Here is a 20,627-nt window from a genome sequence, read left to right as displayed (position 1 = left end):
GGTTTTTGATGAGCAGAAACATTTAAGTGTGACAAACATGCAAAAGAATAAGAAATCAGGAAGGGGGCAAATAGTTTTTCACACCACTGTACATGGAAATGCAGATATAAAGAGGACTCTTGGGTAAGCTGGAGACCACATTGGATGATTTCAGTGGGGACCTATATAGTTGGCCAGTCTAGATATACTACTAGAGAGGTTCATTGATTTAATTGATAAAAAGGTACAATTAACCACACACAGCACTTCCTTATACCCAAAAGGGTATTATTATTATTATTATTATTGGTTACTTATATAGCACCAACACAGAAATACATCACTTTACAGAGGATAGAAGGTGCTTCCGACAGATGCAGGGAGTATCAAAGGCATCTCCCTGGTAGGCTTCCAGAAATACAGATATGTCTATACATCGTCTATACCTGAACTACCACTCCCATCAAACTTACAGTAATCAGAACATTTCCTTAATTATGACATCTTTATTACTATTTAGATCATTTGCTTGCCTCGTGTGGTCTTATAATAAAGTGTTAAGAGGGAACAACATGATGGTCGACAGCCATGACTTTTTTTTTTGGAGTCCGTGTTCGCAACTTCTTTAAGGGGGAAAGAATTTGGCGGAAAAGACAAACTAAACAAAAAGTTAAAAAAAAAAAAAGCAGAACTTGTGCTTAAAAGGGTTATATTAATAATACCACCAGAGTAATTATCGGTGGGGGAGAGAGATGACAGGGAAACAAGATAGGATGGAAATTAGAGAGTGAGAGGAGGGATGAGGACTCCAGAGACGGGGACTGGAAAGAATAGAGAAAAAAATTGGAGGAGGAGGTGGGGGGGGGAAAGGAAGGGAACCAAAGGAAAACACAGAGAGAGGGGGGTGAACAGAGTCTGGCTTTACTCTCCCAGCTCTTTACATAGTGGGAGTTTTCCTGAAAGAGAATAGATGCCATTTCCTAGGACATAGGGCCTGAATGGGAGCTGGAGGAAAGGAGAGGGGCCAGGGGAGGACTGCAGCTTTAAGAAAGCAGCTGTAATTGGCGAGATCTCCAGATAAACAGTCATCCCGGCGCCAGCTAAAAAGCAAACTCCAATATTATCACCACTCCTTCTCCTCAACAGCAGAGGGACCTCCTCAGGAAAACACGTCTGAGAGTGATCTTATTTCAAAGAGAGCCCATGCCAGAGCAAATAACAAACTTCACATTCTCTGATTCCTGGGCTCCTCTCCTACCCGTGGGACAGCCTCGCCCCCCCCTAAAATCATCCCAGGGAAGAAAGGCAACAGTCTCCCAGTCTGGGTTCAGATGCTGACACAGCTCAGCCCGTAACCCTCGATCAATTAACCCCTTTGGCCACCAGAATTCTTGCAAATATTTTTCTTCTTTCCCAAATGGATTTTTAAGCATTAATCTGTAATGTTAGTAAAACAAACAAGAGAATATAGGGCAATACAGGAACCCTGTACATTTTACCCCATTTTTATATGGTGCCCTGGCCTACACAGTTTGTTAAGAAAGGAAATGCACAACCATCGTTATCAGCAGAAATGCTTTCATGATCAGGATAGAAAGCATGACAAATATTCACACAATTCAGTAGAAACGGTCACTTAATTCCTCAGAAGAAGAAATGTTTATTTTATTATGTTAGGGCAAGATGTATGGCAGATGTGAGCTGAACATTTATAGCAATGTGTTCTATCCCATAAGTCCCTGCATGCAACATACTGGCAGCTGCACCCCTGGCTGCAATGCCCCTACTGCTACATCCCCCTCAATGCCCTAATGCGCCATGCATTACTGCGTGTAGGATTGGCTATTCTCCCCTTTATAAGCTCTTCTGGTCCAAGTGGCAGAAACACTGGCATTTTTTGGCAGATCAGACCCACTGGCCCCAAATGACCTAACCCGCTGATGTTTCTCACTAGCGCTAGCTACATCGCCATCACAACTTTAGGTGAATGTGTTTATTGTTTTAGTCTTTTGGTTAATGAAACGTCCACTACCTTCTGCAATGTTGCACTTCCTTGTAAGTTTCCCAAACCTTCCACCCACAGAAATGCAGAACTAAACTTCTCTTTTTGCTACAATATTTCCTTCCTGTACTGTGCTGGAGCGCTATCTTTACATATTTATGGTCTCTCCCAAGCTAAAGCGGAGGACATTTTGGTGGGCCTTGTGCCCGGATAGCAGGATTCTCCTTTTGTAATCAGTACAGGCCAGTATTAAACTACTCAGGATTTCATGGGGAGCCAATAAGGAGGAGAAATAAGGGAGATTTGGCTATATACTCAAATAATAACAGAGATGTCAAACAAACAGTCAAGTAAGCACTGTGACCAACCAACCCCCTACAGCTTGACAAGGAGTGAGCCAGCAGCATCCCCCGACCCCCCCCCCCATCCCTACGCACGCCTCGCTGATTGCCTGCTATTCTACAAATGCAGTTCTCAGGCCCCAAATATCCCCAAGAAAGAAATGAATATTCTGTACGCTCTGATTATCCATAACACTGTGTATTTAGCCCCCCCCAAACCGCACAAACACGCGAACACTGTGCAAAAACATCATTAACTATGTGCATGTAGCCGAGATACTGTATATACATAGAAACTAAGTGCCAATTCCCCAATTATCACAAATTTAATTTTCAGAGAAGCCAATCTGCACAGGTTGCACTATAGATCTGACAGGAAGAGAAAATGATTAAAAAAAGAACACAAATATTTTAGTGTTGTTACGCCCCATGGACTAAACAAGATGGAAGTTGATTTTCTGGCACCATTATCTTTTTGCTTTTTTAGGTAACTATTATTATCTTCTCTTCACTACAACTCCCAGCATTCTCAGCCATTCAACAGAACAAGCACGTTTCATTGGGAGGGCATTACAAGGGGCATGAACAATGCAATACTTGCAGCTGCTAAAGGGGGACAAGGCACAACCCCTTTATCTATATTTTCATACCATGGTAGAAATTTATGACACTGCATTTTTTTTTGTAAGTAGCCGGAAAAAGCAAGTCTATGAAACTCTTGCCCTGCTATGTTGAACTTTGGAGGCACCATACATGATTTAAAGCAGGTCAGCAACTTGGGTGTACCTTATTTATACAAAAGGCATTACACTTTTTTTTGTGGTATACAAAAACCCTGGATATGTATCATATAAGATACTGATACTCAGGCCCTGTGTGGCCCATACATGTAAGTATAGCTCATATACAGATGGATTATCATATCTCTAAAAGGAGGTAAGTTTCCATGGTTTATACAGACAGCCAGATGACTGAAAAGTAGATGTGTCCATATGTACTAATGTTAGTACATATGTGTCTGTTTAATATAGGTGAGGGGTAAGTGTCTCTGACATCTGGGGAGTGTCAGCTGTAAAAGTCATTTGGTTTTTCTCTTGACAGGTCTGTGATGTTTCCCACTAAAGACCTGTTTCTATGTGTAATTATACTAGTGGCCCCGGGCAGGGAAAACAAAGGCCTGCCAGAGATAAGGAATCTTGGAAGCTCTCCCTGTCGGACACCCAGTAGCCATTGCTGTAGTTGACAATTTTTAGAAAATTTTTTAAAAAAATGCTGGTCTGGCTCTGCGGAACATTTCAGTGTAAAAATTCAGCTTGGGCCTGGGACAAGACAAATAGCAAGCTTTATAAAGTTTGGGCCTTTTTTCTGCAATTAGAATGCATTTAATCATGACATTTTTGCATGAGTCAGAAAGATATCTACTATACTCTGCACAATCATTTTACACTGTTGTACGTCTGGGTTATTTTATATTGGGGTATACTAGGGATGTCCAGCCAGCACCCAGGCTGCTGTAAAACTGCAGCTCCCACCCCTGGGATGAGTAGCGTTTTCCCAACTACTGGAGCGGAAGCAAGTCAGATATTGGCAATCTGTTAGAAGTAAAACATGAACAATATAAACGATAAATTCCACTATGCCTACACCTTTTAACTGTCCAAGCACAACAATGGCAAACCTAAAGCAACCCTTATTTTCCTCCGCAAACCAATCAATGGAAATGCAAGGTACTGTTTGTTCACAGTACAAGCCTAGACAGACGGAGCTACAGCACCACCGACAAATGCCTGTTAAATGCTTACACCTATGCACTGCAAAAGAAACAAACAAGGTATTACATTGGATCCATTGCTTGGTCGCTTACGCCCCCGATTTTCCCAATGGAATAAGATGAATGTGGAACTCCCAGTGCATTTGGTAAGGTTGCAGCAATATATAGTTGGCTCAGTTTCCCAGAGTAGACAATTCTATATATCCTGGTGTATATATGGGGGAGAAGGAATTTGAAGCCTTAGCAACCTCTGATATTCTAGCCCAAGAGGCCCATAGTGCTGAGGAGGTTAACGTATTTGAGGCTGCCTTGTTTGCCCAAAGGAATTTAATAACATGCCAAACAAAAAAGAAAGAAGAATGAGAAGAGGAGGGAGGGCAGGGAGCTGATTTGTAGAACTCTGTCTCTATAATGACAGGGAACTGAAATGCAATGTAACTCTTTCTGTGCGTTCCACTCCAGATAAAGTAAAAAAGTTTATCCATAGAGCAGCACTTAAAAATAACTTGGCTAATCGAAAATGTAAAGGGGGTAACTTCCCACTAAAGTGCAGAAAGTGTTGCCACCTCTTCTGAAAAAAAAAAAATCCAACTTTTTACATAAATTATCTTTCTTCCCTATTCATAACATTGGCATCAAGAGCCATTTGGCAGCTGTAAGCAGGGTGCAAACAATTTAATTGCACGCGTGTACACATTGTTGTAACTCAACAGTACATAGTACAGAAGGCCTTGTGTACCCCCTTGCCACACATACCGACTCTAACCCTTAAAACATTGTGCTGGGGAAGGACAAAAGTAAAGATTTGAGACTATGGCCCACCTGGGCCAATGAGACTTGAAGGATGGGCATAGGAGGACCAATGGATGCCCTTTAATTTTCCTCCACTGGACTATACATATCCAGACCATTGATATCTGCTACTATAAAAAATATTTAATTACCTTCTGTGCTCTTCACCTACACCCACTGGTTCTACAAGAGGCTCAATACACAGTAGCAGCTATGGTGTTGGCACAGTAACACCAATTTTTTTAATGCTCAATTCCCCCCAAAACAGCTATAATAATAGGTAAAGGCTTACTTCCCCTTGGATTTTTTCAAATCTTTAGCTTGAATTTGACTTTCGAAGTGCCCCTTAGGAGAGAGGCGAAAACGCAACGGCAGCTTAAATTCCTCTGTGCGCTGAACTGGAAGTCAGCTTTGTACCGATAACCTAAAGCACTTGAGCTTTTTTTCAGCATCTGCAGCTTAAATATGTGCTCACATCATTACCCCCAAAGCTGTCTGAAGGAAAAGAAACATAAATTTAAGCTGCAGACCCTGGGAAAAAAAAAAAAAAAAAGCTTAGGTGCTTTCGGTTATCAGTACAAAGCTGACTTCTCACAGGAGTTCAAGTTGCTGTCGCCTTTTTGCTTCTCCTATGGGGCACTTTGTATGTTAAATTTAAGCTGAAGATTTGAAAAAAGCCAAGGGGAAGTAAGCCTTGCCTATAATTAAAGCTATTTTGGGGGAAATAAGTATTTAAAAACGTTGGTGTTACTGGTCCTTTAAAGTAGATGCCCCAGAGCTAGATGGCAAGTCATAGTATTGTGACAAATCTGATAGCATAAGCTCAGTTGCAGACATAAATCTAACTTTAAACCCAGGAGTCAACCCTAGCTTGTCATCTACAAGCTTGTCATCCTTCCACTACTTGTATACTCAGTGCTTTCTGATACATTTAACTGCAGGTTCAGTTATAGGCACGTGTGAAATACCACCTCAATCATACATGACAGTACTTAAGTCCTCTTGGGTTAAAAAAAAAAAAGTGCAATGAAATACTTTTCTACAGTAAGAGTATAATAGCAGGTAGTACTATTGTAAATATAATGTATTTTCCTGGATCTCATGGAAAAGGGAATATTCTTTGAAAGCCAATGACAGCACCACTGATTCCACTGTACTACAAATGACACACTGCTAAACTCCTTTCGTTGTAGGTCAAAAGATCTTCATTTTTCATTATTATTTCAGAACTAGCAGTGCAGAGAATATATATATGAAGACAAATACTGTTTCCATTCACAATTATATTTAAAGATAATGGTAAACCAGAGAATATGTTTCATAAGCCTAGCATTGTAATACTGGATTTACTTTTAAGAGTCTATAGGTCTTAAAAGACAGTTTTCTTTCTGCTCCCCTGAGCCCCATTGAAGAAATACTTTGGAGGACAGAACCCGACCTTCATGGCAATCCGCATTAAGATGAAATCTCATGCAAGACTGCAATGTAGAACTTAAGCTTGCAGTCTGCTCTCTTCCTTTGACCTGTATCATAGCCTGTAGATTCAAAATGCTGGTGCCAGTGTCCTATGTGTAGCCCAGACTGACTGCATGCTCTGGTCTCACATGACAGTCTCCGGTGACAACATTGCAAACTATCCATGTGTTGGTGCCCAAATGACCCAACTCCTGCCTAGAATATGCACGATTTTTATCAGACATGGCATTAAATCCATTGGCCTTATTTAATGATGTACATGAGACTGGGCTTGCTCATCAAATACATCATCTGGGCAACTATCTCTATGCGCTCACAAAACAAAACAAACAGTAAGCTGGAAATTAAAATAAGGGCCATTTCTTTATAAAACCCATTAGAAATGTAACCGCAGCTATGGATTTGTAACATGTGCTTGCTTAAAATGTCTTAAAAGTCCTAATTTTAGGTAACTTTGATGAATAACTCATCGTTACTCACATCCTTTTTTCCAGATCCTCAAATGTACTGTATATGCCTAGGTAGTACTCATGTAATGCTACTTGTATATGCAGCACAGCAAACGAATAGTACGGGGGGGGGGGGAATGTTGCAATAAACAGAAATGCATCTATTGAGACATGAAAAAGTAGGTCACTCACTGTCTATGTCAGGAAGGGTAATAAGGGCTGCTAAACACTATGGCATTGGCCCATAGGATGCACAACTGAATCAGATACCCTACTAGTACTGCAAAAAGATGCATTTTGAGTTCAACCTTGCGAAGAATTCCTAATTTCAGCGATGGAGTTGCACAGGTAAGGAACAGCAAGAGAGAAAGGACAGGAGATATCAATGGATGTCTATGATGTAAAAAGATGGTGAAAAGAGGAGACAACCAGGAATCTATGGAGACAAGAAATTTCACAAGTAATACAGGAACTTTTCTGCATACCGCAGAAAAATGTAAGAAACTATCCATATATGCCCAAATTTGAGGGGGCTGAGAATGGAAGATTGGGGTGACCATTTGGATAATTAAACAGAAAAGGAAAAAAGTATGACCCATAGTATTGCACCTTCCCACTCTTTTAATCTGAGGTCCCAATGGTAAAAAATAAAACGTAACTTTTACTAGTAACCATCTAAAATTGATATGAAACGAAAAATGTGTATATTACATATATTAAAAGCAAGGTTAGGTGCGGAAGTTGAATAGACACGAAGTCAGCAGCTAATAAACGAGAAACCGTCATTACTGTGACTTGAAACCCATACAACTATCTCAAATTTTTAAAACCATTTATTAGCTGCTGACTTCGTGTCTATTCAGCTTCCGCACCTAACCTTGCTTTTAATATATGTAATATACACATTTTTCATTTCATATCAATTTTAGATGGTTACTAGTAAAAGTTACGTTTTATTTTTTACCATTGGGACCTCAGATTAAAAGAGTGGGAAGGTGCAATACGATGGGTCATACTTTTTTCCTTTTCTGTTTAATTATACATGCTATATTACCTTGCACACCACCATTTGGAATTAAATCTCTTTCAATGGATGGTGCTACCTATCTCTTCTTTGTTGACCATTTGGATACCAGGCCTGGTTGGTCAGTGTATGGGCACTTTGAACAGATTTTTTAGCTGAAATATTCTTAAACAACCACTCGCATTGCAAACTCCTTGGTGCAATTTAAAGGGATCAATAAAAAAAAATATTGCAAGCAATATATTCAAAACTGAAAAACAGCAATAGCACCAGTTCCAACAGTAATCTATGCTAAAGCTTGTCATAGTAAACAATCATATCTAAAATGAAGCAATTACTCACATGCACTCTAATTCCCTAATAAACAAACACATTATAATTATCATACATCAGCCTTGTGATAACTCCACTCCCGGAGGTAAGTCATACACATACTTCATGCCCCTGGCTATAAAAGAGAGCTTTTTAAGTATGCCGTAATTTCAAGCAGAAATAAAACAGGACATAGATTAATGCTGCAACAGATGTTAGAAGCACTTTTTGTAGTGGTGCAACTCCCAGACAAATAGCCACATCAACGAATGTAGAATTGTATAAATCACACTAAAAAATAATGCTGATAGCGTTTTGTCACTACAAAATGATTTACCAGAGGGACCGCTTTCTTCTGAACCGACAGTGCACACATGGGGCAGAAAGTGTTTATTTTTGAGTGGATAAAATGTGACAGAAGACCAAGTGCAAAAATCTGCATCCAAAAAAAAGTTACTGTCCATCAATTGTCCATGTAAAATCCCTTTGTCAAGTTTTTGTTGCGCTATCCACTTAATATGACCGATACACTATTACTATATCTCTTTAGACTAATGACACACAAGGCTTTTCAACACAGATGGAGGCAATGCCCTCCAATTTATCATGCTGAAATACACTCCGTGTGTGCTCACAGGCTGGCGCCATGTCCGTGCAACAAAAAGGAGCATTTCTCTACCAGCGAACAATACGCAGACAAAGAAAGGCCGATCATCAACCCTGTGCGACACTAGACAAAAGCTGCCCTTACATTTAAAGATTTACTCATTTGGCATGTCCCCAAACAAGAGGATCTTTTTGGGAAATATCGGCCTGATATCATCATTTGGTCCTGATGACCTTGGTAAACCCAGGGCGATGAAGTGTTCTAAAGAGAATTCCATTTATGATTCAAAGAAATGCAGTTCATTGATGCAACCAAGAACTGCATCAACGAGCCGCATGTCTTTGAACCAGAACTGTAATTCTTTTTAGAAAAGGTTCATCGTATTCTCTTAAATACAGCAATAAAAGTTGACAAGGGCAATCTAGAGTGGGTAAAGCTGAACCATATACTGCAAGTCGGACTATATAACTCAGTAATTTAGCAAAGTCAAAGAAAACAAGCATAAACACAGGCCAAACAAGAGCCATGAAAGTCGAGATGCACAAAGGGGAAATGGTAATGAAACAGATATGGCACCATATCATTTGAAAAGGATGCCGATACTAAACTTTAAAATTGTTCTCAGAACAGCACAGTCACCATAAAAATGTATATGTAGAGACTACAAACACGGTGCGCCAGGTAAATGTCAAAGAATCACACTTATAGTATAAACATATATATGCATGAATATAAAACCACCACCCTTCTATAAATTGTTTGACGTGTGAAAATCCATAAACGGAATTATATGCAATTTTCATATATAGATATAGATATATATCTATATCTATAATTGACTTATAGGCTACTTTTCGTTCAAGTTTGGGAAATCCAATTTTCTATGTACATATCTAAAATCCAGAAAAAAAAACAAACTACTTTTTATATAAAAAGATTCACTAGCATAAAAGAAAACATGGTAAGGCTCTTTTTGTAGGACAAGCCGTTGTACCATTATATACAATTATAATAAACAAGAGCTATGAATATCATGTAAATTCTATCTCTATGCCAGTGCTTATTGATGCCATCAGTTATAATCGGTGCTTAGTGATGTAATTTCTTTCACATGTACCCCCTGTTGTAAAGAGGATATTAAGAGTAACCTTAGAGTTCTATGACCTGTATAAACGCACTTGGCCTGTGGCCCTGTGCTTTTCTATGGTCAGAGAACTCCTCTGTGACTTATAATAACCTTATATTTTACAACAGCGTGTACTTTATTCTCTATATATATATATATATATTTCTATCTATCTATCTATCTATCTAACTATATATATATATATATATTGGAGCGCACATTAAACTTGTTTAGCAACTTGCCAGGGTGCAAGTTATCCGGAAACCGTTATCCAATAAGCTCCGAATTACGGAAAGACTGTCTCCCATAGACTATTTTATCCAAATAATCCACATTTTAAACAATGGTTTCTTTTTTTCCCTGCAATAATAAAACAGTACCTTATACTTGATCCAAACTAAGATGTTATTAATCCTTATCAGAAGCAAAACCAGCCTATTGGGTTGATTTAACGTTTACATGATTTTGTAGTAGACAAGGTATGAAGATCCAAATTACAGAAAGATTTGTTATCCAGAAATCCCAGCCCCAAACCCCACCCCAGATCCCAACCACCCCACAGTTAAAAGACCACAAAGACATCAAAAAACATTGGCGCCAGGGACCCCCATAAAAGTTTTGTAAAAATCACTGGTGGTCAGGGCCCCCTTACAAGTTAAAAAAAAACATTGAGGCCCCAGAGAATATTTGAAAAAAATAAAAAAATAAATAAATAAACAAACACAAGTGGTAGGGCCGATAGAGTATTAAAATAATACATTTGTGGCTAGGGCTTTAAAAAAAAAAACACACATTGTTGTTCAGTAGAACTGAACTAGTGGCTTCAGGACTTAAGTTCGGCTCTTTTCGTGACTTCTTCTGGACTTTGGCTCTTTTCGGGCCATTGGCAGTTTGACTTCCTTTAGGCCCGAGGGCGGCCGTGTGTGTGTGTGTGTGTGTACACATATATATATTGTCCATTATAGTCAGTGCTTTCTGATGTAATTACATGACTTGCTGAAACTTGTGTATTATAATACATAATGTACGCTCTGTTGTAAAATATAAGTCACCCTGGAGATCCATGCCCTGTATAAAAACACTCTGCCTTTGGCCTCGTGACTTCTTTATATTGTCATGGAAATACTTGGTGATTTACAATATCCTTATATTTTACAATAGGTGCTACATTACTCACTATATAAGTGAAATGAGCAGATAGCAGTATTGAGGCCAAACAGCAGACCTTTATCCATACTGACTGGATGCAAGCCATTCTACCCAGCCAGATTAAAGCAGATCCCTTTAGTACCTAGGTTCACTTGCAACAAGTATCCAAATCTTTAAGTGAGGGGAGTCCAATTCCAATCAGAATTTTCTTCAACCTTCTATAGTACCACATTGGGAACAGCAGGAACATGGCCTAGCAGACAATGGGATGTGCTCTGCAACTTTTGGTGTGTTCAGATGGAAATGCCTGGCAAAAAATCCTTTAAAAACACAACCATACATTACCAGGTTTCTGTATAACTCCAACCCATATATTTTTGTATAATGAAAGAAAATGTTAGTCTATGCAACATTGCACATGAATTTTAAAAGTTAAATCTGTAAATGTAATGGCAATTAAAAGGTAAATTTGTATGCCAAAATCTGTACTGCTGGTTCTGACTAGTGAAAAAAATGTAGCAAAAGCCATCTTTCCGCCAACCAAGACTTCAGTAAAGCCTTGCATGCTTCTTCATAGGTCTGTCTTAGGTGTTTTTTTATTAAGGTTCGAGTTGTGTTTGCTATGAAAATTCAAGTTTGTTTTTTTGGGGTGAAGAGTCATATTTTCTGATTAAAAAGAAAACTCAAATTTTTTTCGAGATTTATTATAACCCAACCCTGGAAATTACTTGAATCTAAAACCTATTGAGGTCATGTAGGAGTCAATGGCAGTGGTCCCTTGAACCACTTGAAGACGTTAATAGCCTTCACAATGTGCACGTTTTTTACGGAGGGTTTTGCCGGAAAACTCAATCAATTTGAGCGATTAGAGTTTTTTCCTGCCGAAAACTCGACTGATTTGAGTTTTCAGGTTATTACCCTGAACTCGCTGAATCGAGTCTCTTAATTCTAGTTTTTTCTTAAATTAGAAAACATTTGAGTTGCGAATTAATTGGAGTTATAAAGAACTGTAAAACCTGACCTTTGATAACAAACGCCCTTAATGTTTCTTAAACGTTTTATAGACCCATTGAAAGCAAAGGTCTGCAACCCAACTGTATGTAGCAGGTAATGGTCCCCATGGATGCAAAGATTTCTTTGGTGAATGACCGATTTTAGTGAAATCAGACCAATCCGTCAAATTATCATGAAGTTAGTGGGATTTGAACGATCGTACATCTTACGATTGTCAGAAAATTGATCGGCCAGGTTAAAAAATGTTATCGTTCCCAGTGCAATCTATCTATGTTTGCAAGACTAAGCAGGCAGCTACCCTCAGTTTTCCTGGCAAATGGTCTTTTTGGTTGATGGACAATGGTACAATCGTACGATCGTTTCGAGATAATTGTGGTCTAACGATAACGAAAAGATCTTTTAAAGATCTTAACATCTATGGCCAGCTTTAGGGTAAGGCCACACTGGGCGTTTTGGGTTGGTCGCCTGGCGACTTATTGCCTCGTCTTTGCGGCGACCAATGTCCCCAAACGCCTTCCCTCACGCTACGCTGGCTAAAATGAAAAAAACGGCGTCGCTAATCACTCGCGGAGGTTAGTTTTCCTAAGTCGCCCAGAAAACAAAGCACCACGTGTGATTAGCGCCGGCTTTTTTTCATTTTAGCCGGCGCAGAGTGAGGGAAGGTGTTTGGGGAGATTGGTCACCGCAAAAACAAGGCAATTAGTCGCCAGGCGACCAAATCTCCCCGAAACGCCCAGGGTGGCCTTACCCTTAGACAGAACTGACACCCACCGATTGCATTTCATTTTGCATCTAAAGAGACACCAGCAAAGATTTTCAGAATTGCTCAGCCAATTCAAAGTAACAAAGAAAATATGAAATGTATTGATTAAAGGGGATCTCCACCCAAAGGCTGTCTTTGCCTAATGAAAGAAAATATTTCTAAGCAACTTTCCAATATTCATTCATTAAAGGGGTTGTTCACCTTCCAAACACTTTGGACTTTTTTCCCCCAAGTCCTTTCCATTTTTTATCATTCACTGTTTTTCCAAGATCTAAGTTTAAAGTTGAATGTTCCTGTCTCTAGTGTTTCAATCTGGAAGTTCAGTAATTCAGGTGCAGATTCTGAACTGTTACTATTTTGCAACATTTAGTTGACACATTTCTCAGCAGCATCTCTGGAGTATTAACAACTATTGTATCAATTCTAACAGCTGCCTTAATGAATGGGATTCTGCTCATTAGGGACAAAGTTAAGAAATGTATCAACTAAAATTAGATTTACGCTTCAATATTAGAAAACGGTCAAACATGGAAAATTGAAAGTGGGAAAAGTCTTTATTTCTGGGGAACAATCTGAAACCAACTGAACTGAAAAATGTGTTTGAAGGTGAACAACCCCTTTAAAATGCTCATTGGCTTTAAAATTATTTCTATCCTTGACTCTTAAAACAACATTTTAGAAGTAGTCAATCCTAGTAATGGGCGAATTTATTCGTCTGGGGCGAATTTGCGGTGGATTATTCACAAAACAACCGCAAAAATTGCTGCCGGAGACAATTGTGCACGGCCATTGACTTAAATGAACTTGGACAAAATAAGTGCACGTCAAATTGTAGCCCATGAATTGACGCCGGCAAATGAAATGGGACAAATTCGCCTATCACTAGTCAATCCTCCTTGCGGTCTTTTGATCAACTGGCTTCTACAACTTTGTATTAGGAGTCATAACTAGCAGTATAGAGAAGATAGTGTAAATAGCCAGATACTTATTTCAGTTACAATTACATTTAGAAATAACTTCAAAGCTTTTAATAGCAATACAGTATATTGGTTTGCAATCCCCTAAAATACTGTGTTTGATTGGACAGGTTGCACAGGCTATCAAGAGATATTAAACAGGTTGAAAAGTATTAATAAAATTAAAAGTGGTTCGATTATACAGGTATGGTATACATTATCTGGAAACCCGTTATCTAGAAAGCTCCGAATTACGGAAAGGCGGTCTCCCATACACTACATTTTATCCAAATAATCCTATTTTTTTAAATGAATCATGAATATTAAAACAGTACCTTGTACTTGATCCAAACTAAGAAATAATTAAACCTTATTAGAAGCAAAATGAGCCTATTGGGTTTATTTAAAGGGATACTGTCATGGGAAAAAAACATTTTTTCAAAATGAATCATTTAATAGTGCAGCTCCAGCAGAATTCTGCACTGAAATCCATTTCTCAAAAGAGCAAACAGATTTTTTTATATTCAATTTTGAAATCTGACATGGGGTTAGACCAGGGATCTGCAACCCTGGCTCTCCAGCTGTTAAGGAACTACAAGTCCCACAATGCATTTGCCTTTAGACTCCTTCATTGCATTGTGGGACTTGTAGTTCCTTAACAGCTGGAGAGCCAAGGTTGCAGATCCCTGGGCTAGACATATTGTCAATTTCCCAGCTGCCCCAAGTCATGTGACTTGTGCTCTGATAAACTTCAATCACGCTTTACTGCTGTATTGCAAGTTGGAGTGATATCACCCCCTCCCTTTTTCCCCCCAGCAGCCAAACAAAAGAACAATGGGAAGGTAACCAGATAGCAGCTCCCTAACACAAGATAACAGCTCCCTGGTAGGTCTAAGAACAGCCCTCAATAGTAAAAACCCATGTCCCACTGAGACACATTCAGTTACATTGAGAAGGAAAAACAGCAGCCTGCCAGAAAGCATTTCTCTCCTAAAGTGCAGGCACAAGTCACATGACCAGGGGCAGCTGGGAAATTGACAAAATGTCTAGCCCCATGTCAGATTTCAAAATTGAATATAAAAAAATCTGTTTGCTCTTTTGAGAAATGGATTGCAGTGCAGAATTCTACTGGAGCAGCACTATTAACCGATTCATTTTGAAAAAAAATATTTTTCCCATGACAGTATCCCTTTAAGGTTTACATGATGTTCTAGTAGACTTAAAGAGATACTGACACCTGAAATTAAACTTTTTTTTAAATCTATTATAATATTGGCTTTGCAAGCTACTTCTAACTTTGCCATAAAGTATTTGCATGATGCTTTTACATTACCTGTCTGATCCCCCATGTTCCTGTATGAGGGGGCTGCCATATTTGTGCAGCAGGAGTCCGTTAGCATTAGAAACTGTAACTAACAGGCTGAGATGGGACAGTCAGGTTGGCAAAGTCAGTGTCAGAGAGTCAGGCTTAGGAACTTCAACTAACAATTATATACAAAAACAAACCTCTCAGCAACAAATGATCAACATGACCTATAGGTAACATTTAATGTACATTCATATGCTAAAATTCATTTTTTAGTGTCAGTATCACTTTAAGGTATGAACATGCAAATTACGCAAAGATCTGTTATCTGAAAAAACCCAAGTCCCGAGCATTGTGGATAACAGGTCCCACACCTGTATTAAGGCCCTGTACCACTGCGAAAAACATTAGCCCATGTGGAATACTTAACAGTACTAAATATTGGGTTTCATTGGCCCATCAATGACTGGGCCCTATACGCTCATAACCCCAGTACCCCCTGATGACTGCCCTGGCCTTAGCAACACGACTTTTGATTGCAACGTGTAAGTGATTAACTGTGATTTCAAAATTGATCTTGATAAACCCCACGTGATGGTACTTTCATGTGATGGGTGGGCACAATTAAAATGGGATGGATGAGATTTCTATGCTACTGAAATGGACTGATAAGTGTTAAGACTGAATCTGCAAGTGTGTGTGAAACAGAAAACTACACAGGGCTAGTGTACTGAGCACAGAAAAGCAAACATACCTTAAAAATTAGGACATTACGAGATAACAGGATCAAAATAAAGGACCCGCACTGCACAAAGCAAAGACATATATATATTATGTGTACAAATAAGTCAACATCTTTTGATTCAGTGCCAAGAAAAATACTATTCCTTTGCAACAAATGTTCTATTATAAAAGGTTTATATTCTACAGTAGACCGACGTTTATCTTCCCATGATTAGAACCAAAACCATTGTATTCAACTCAGCGTATCTGCTATGCAAATATTGGCCCCATACTGTAGCAGTGCTTCTCAAGCAAACACACATTTTTCAACTACTGCATGGTGGAAGTATGTAAATTCTTCCAAAACTCTAATTTTTTGGTGATATGTGTATTATAAAGCAGTGGCATGCTGAACAATTTTGAGAATTATTTGTTGCAGAGTTGAGTACACATTCAGGAGATTCCCAAATGAGTGGACAAAATTTCTCCCCACCCCCTTTGTGCATTCCGCTCCTGTCAGGTCTACCTAGGCCTATTCTTTCATCTGATCTTTCACAAAACTCATTGGTGTAACTAACATCTTACAGGCCCCAGGGCAAAACTGCACCAAGGTCTTGCCTTTGCATGAGAACCCCTCCCCCCGCGCAATCAGATTGTCTTCCCGGGCCACAGATCTCCTGGCAGTCAACACCAGAGTAGTAGGCCCCAGTTCAATCAAGCCCCTTGCCAGACACCTCTAGCAACAACCAGCCTGATCTGGGTCACAATGCAGGTAAATACAAGAGGTCCTCTGAATTCAACCTCAATATATAATACACAAAAGTCATGAATATCCTGTAAATTATATCCTTATAAACGTGAGTTCTGATGTCATTTCTGTCACATGACTCACTGAAACTTGTGTATTATGATAAATAAAGTACTCCCAGTTGCAAAATATGAGGATATTAGAAGTAACCTCGGAGTTCCATGATCTGTATAAAGGCCTTCGGCCTTGTGTTTTTATATGGTCATGAAACTCCTCAGTAACTTCTAATATCCTTATATATTTTACAAGAGGGGGCACTTTATTCACTATATAAACGGTAACTAGTGATGTCATCAGTTATAAAGTGAGTAGTGATGTCATTTTTGTCACATGACTCTAAAACTTGTGTATTATAATAAATAAATAAAGTACCCCTTGTTGGAAAATTTGAGGATATTAGAAGTAACCTCAGAGTTCCATGACCTGTATAAAATGTATATATGGTCATGGAACTCCTCGGTGACGTATAATATCCTTAAATTTTGACACAGGTATCCATATTGGGCAAAAGCTCACCATACAAGTGGAGCTTTTCATCTATGCCCCACTTTACAGCCCAGACAAATTATACTGAAGTAAACCAGCCAACCTTTAGGGTCTGGCCACATGAGCAGATTCGGGGAGATTAATCTCCCCGAATCTGCTTGTGTGGCCTGATCCTTAGGGCCCTCAACAGACCATCATTCTGTCTAGATAGAGCTATACCATGCTAATATCCTGCTAGACTAAAAGTTAGAGAAGAGGGCGTACACCCTTAAAAATATAATGCAAGGTGCTAATCCATAGGGAGGCTCCCCATGTGGGTCTCCAAATCTAACATGTAATTAATCAAAAAAGATTGCACACTCAATTTACAAAAATATTATAATATATTTATTACATAGGAAAAAAAGAAAAATTTACAAACATTTTATTATATAAAAAAATCAAAGGTGAGCCCAACACATTTTGACCATATTGGTCTCCTCAGGGGCACAAATAACAGAAAAAGAAAAAGCCTTTTTGTTTTTCTGTTATTTGTGCCCCTGAGGAAGACCAATATGGTCGAAACCAATTTTTATTTATTTTTATTTTTTTTCCTATGTAATAAATATATTATGTAATTTTTGGAAATGGAGTATGCAATCCTTTCTTGATTAGTTACTATATCCTGCTGGGCATCTGCACAAAACTCCTTACTCATATACCTAGTCTAGTATATCAGCATCAATAAAGTGATCCTTCCCAGAGCAAGTTAAGTTAGGAACATAAAGTGGGATGCCCTTAGTACTCCAAACACAACTTTCAATAATGTAAATGCCCAACCGTGACCCCCCCCCCCCCCAGCTGCTGGTGCAGACAGAGTTGGAAATTCTGGGAATTTTAGATCATCAATTGAAAGAGAGACCTAATGGCTAGACATCCTCGATAGCAAAAGAGCAATGAGGAACCTATTATTGACGTAGGACCTTTAGTTCAAATGACTTCATTAAAGTGCATTCCTGGAAGAGAGGAAGTAGAGTAATAAGCAATTAGTGCTACATTTCCTGCAACCTCTCACCTATTAAAGGAGCGTAACAATAATGATAATAATGTAATCAGCCTCCAGCTATTGGCAGGGCCAGAGATAAAGATGAGGGCAGCCTGGCCCATAAACCAAAGCGGTTGCCCAAACCTGAGAGGAAATAAAATGTTCTTACTAGTGATGTCCTGACTGTGCCACCCCCCCCCCAGGATTATTGGAGCTGAACTACACCTCCCAGCATCCTGGCTGCAACCTGTTGTATTGACTGCTGAAGGAGTACAGAATACATGGAGGAGCAAATTATTGAGTGTCTGTTATTATTATTGTCACTCTGTGGGACCCAGCGGCCATTCTTTCTCTCCTCTATCCTAGAAAGGTTTCTGGCCATTAGTAAAGATGTAGTATCGGCCACTCACCCGGTTCGCAGACCCTGCTGTAATGATAGGGGTTGCAGCAGCAGCAGCCACTGTTATTGTCCGACCCCCCGGCTCCCTGGCACCCGCTCAAGGCTTTGAGTTGCCCGGGATGCTGCAGCTCGGGCCAGCGGAAGAGTCTGCACAAGAGGAGGTGAGGAGGGGGTCCATGGCGGGTGACCATTACGCAGCCTCCAGGCGCAGCTCCCCGGGACTCCACGGCCTCCAGCAGGACGCACAGGGTCTGTTCCTTCAGTCGCTTCAAAATAGCAGAGGCAGCGGCGCGTAACTCCGGGGACCCCGCGGGCTGCTCCGACAAACCGCAGCAAGAGACGCCGCCATCCCCGCCCGCTCGGCTCCTCCACAGGCGCCGAACCAGCCCCGTGCGTCTGGACCTGAACATGCGGCGCGCCCCCGAGGGTGCGCCCGGGTCTCCGGTGCCTCAGTGCCCGGGGCCAAGTAGAGGGCTCGGCATGGGGGAAGAGCGCTCTCTCGTGCAAAGCCAGCTGTACGCGCAGTCTGTGCCAGTCTCTCCGGTGCCCGCGCGGATTGACAGTCGCTCCACTCGGCACGTACTGGGGTGTCTCCGTGTCGGGTCACATTGCGGAAGGATCTCTCTCCAGACTGAGCCCCAGGGCTGTCACATGGCGGTGCATCCAGCAGGCAGGAGACTGGGCGCAGCAGCGGGATGCTCGGGAGCAAGATGCGCGGCTTCTCTCGCTCTTACTGCGGCTCTAGTCCTTGCACTCGGGATAGTGCAGCCTCGCTCCTCAAACTCTCACGCTCTCCACACCGACACCACGTCCGTCTCTATATCCCGTTGCACTACGTACAATTCCTAATAGGCTCCCCCTGTAATCCTCTCAGCTCCCCAATATCAGCAGCAGGCGCTTCTATCTATTGCTCCGCTCCCTGCACACACACACACTGATCCCTGCTCTTTGTGCTCACGCTCTCTCACACACTCGGGCCCAGTGAGAGCTTTCCCATTGGCTGTTCCCTGTCACATGGCAGTCTAGACACTTTGGCGGCTCCACTGCACTGACTGTTGCGCAAACAAATCTCAAGTTTCTTAACTCTTAAAGGGGCCACGCAGTCCTTTCCTAATTCTTCAAGGGGTTGTTCACCTTTTGTTAGTATTATGTAAAGAGTCACATTCTGGTTTTTGAGTTATTTAGCTTTTTATTCAACAGCTCTCCAGTTTGCAATTTCAGCTATCTGGTTGCTAGGTTCCAAATTACCCTAGCAACCATACACTGATTTAAATAAGAGACTGGAATATGAATAAGAGAGACCTGAATAGAAAGATGAGTAACAAAAAGAAACAATAACAATACATTTGCAGCCATACAGAGCATTTGTTTTTTAGAAGGGGTCAGCGACCCCCATTTGAAAGCTGCAAAGAGTAAGAAGAAAAAGGCAAATAACTATAAAAAGTAAATAATGAAAACCAATTAATAAAGTTGCTTAGCATTGCATACCTCCCAACTGTCCCATTTTCAGAGGGACAGTCCCTCTTTTGACAGCTCAACCCGCAGTCCCTCGTTTGTACTGGAAAGTCCCGTTTTTCTCTGCACTAAACAGCCAGAAAAAGAAACAAAGTTTCTTACTTAATTGGCTTTTGGCAGAGAGCCCAGAACAGCAGATAAGATACTTTAGTAACAATTTTCGAGATAAGCAAATAGGTAATAAGTTTCCCTTGGGAGACGTTAGACTCACAGCTTAAAGGGCAATTCACCTTCATTAGCAAAACTGTAATAACTGGGGAAAAAACACAGAAATATCTTCAAACTTTCATAACCTGCCAAATTTTGTAAAATAAACATGACAATTAGGGGGTGTGGGCAAAAGATGGGTGTGGTCAAAAAAACATTTTGCCGCAGTATGTGCACCACCTTTTTTTGTCTCTCTTCCAAAATGTTAGCAGGTATAGAAAAATGTTTTTTCCAAACAGCATCAGTTAATAGTGCTGCTCCAGCAGAATTCTGCACTGAAATCCATTTCTCAAAAGAGCAAACATTTTTTTATATTCAATTTTGAAATCTGACATGGGGCTAGACATACTGTCAGTTTCCCAGCTGCCCCAATCATGTGACTTGTGCCTGCACTTTA

The 20,627-nt window shown here is 40.2% G+C and overlaps 1 protein-coding gene across 1 annotated transcript in view; it reads right to left on the bottom strand.

Moving 5' to 3' along the window:
* Positions 1–19,413, bottom strand: part of smad6.L (SMAD family member 6 L homeolog) — a 37,705-nt gene extending 18,292 nt beyond the window's left edge. The window contains 1 exon segment of the mRNA NM_001090741.1: positions 18,519–19,413. Coding sequence (NP_001084210.1) covers positions 18,519–18,918 — 400 coding nt within the window. The 5' untranslated portion in view covers positions 18,919–19,413.
* Positions 19,414–20,627: the final 1,214 nt, after the last annotated feature.

This window comes from Xenopus laevis, chromosome 3L, assembly GCF_017654675.1.
Source record: "Xenopus laevis strain J_2021 chromosome 3L, Xenopus_laevis_v10.1, whole genome shotgun sequence".
In the NCBI taxonomy this organism is placed as follows: Eukaryota; Metazoa; Chordata; class Amphibia; order Anura; family Pipidae; genus Xenopus; species Xenopus laevis.
This window is presented reverse-complemented; position numbering and strand designations above follow the sequence as displayed.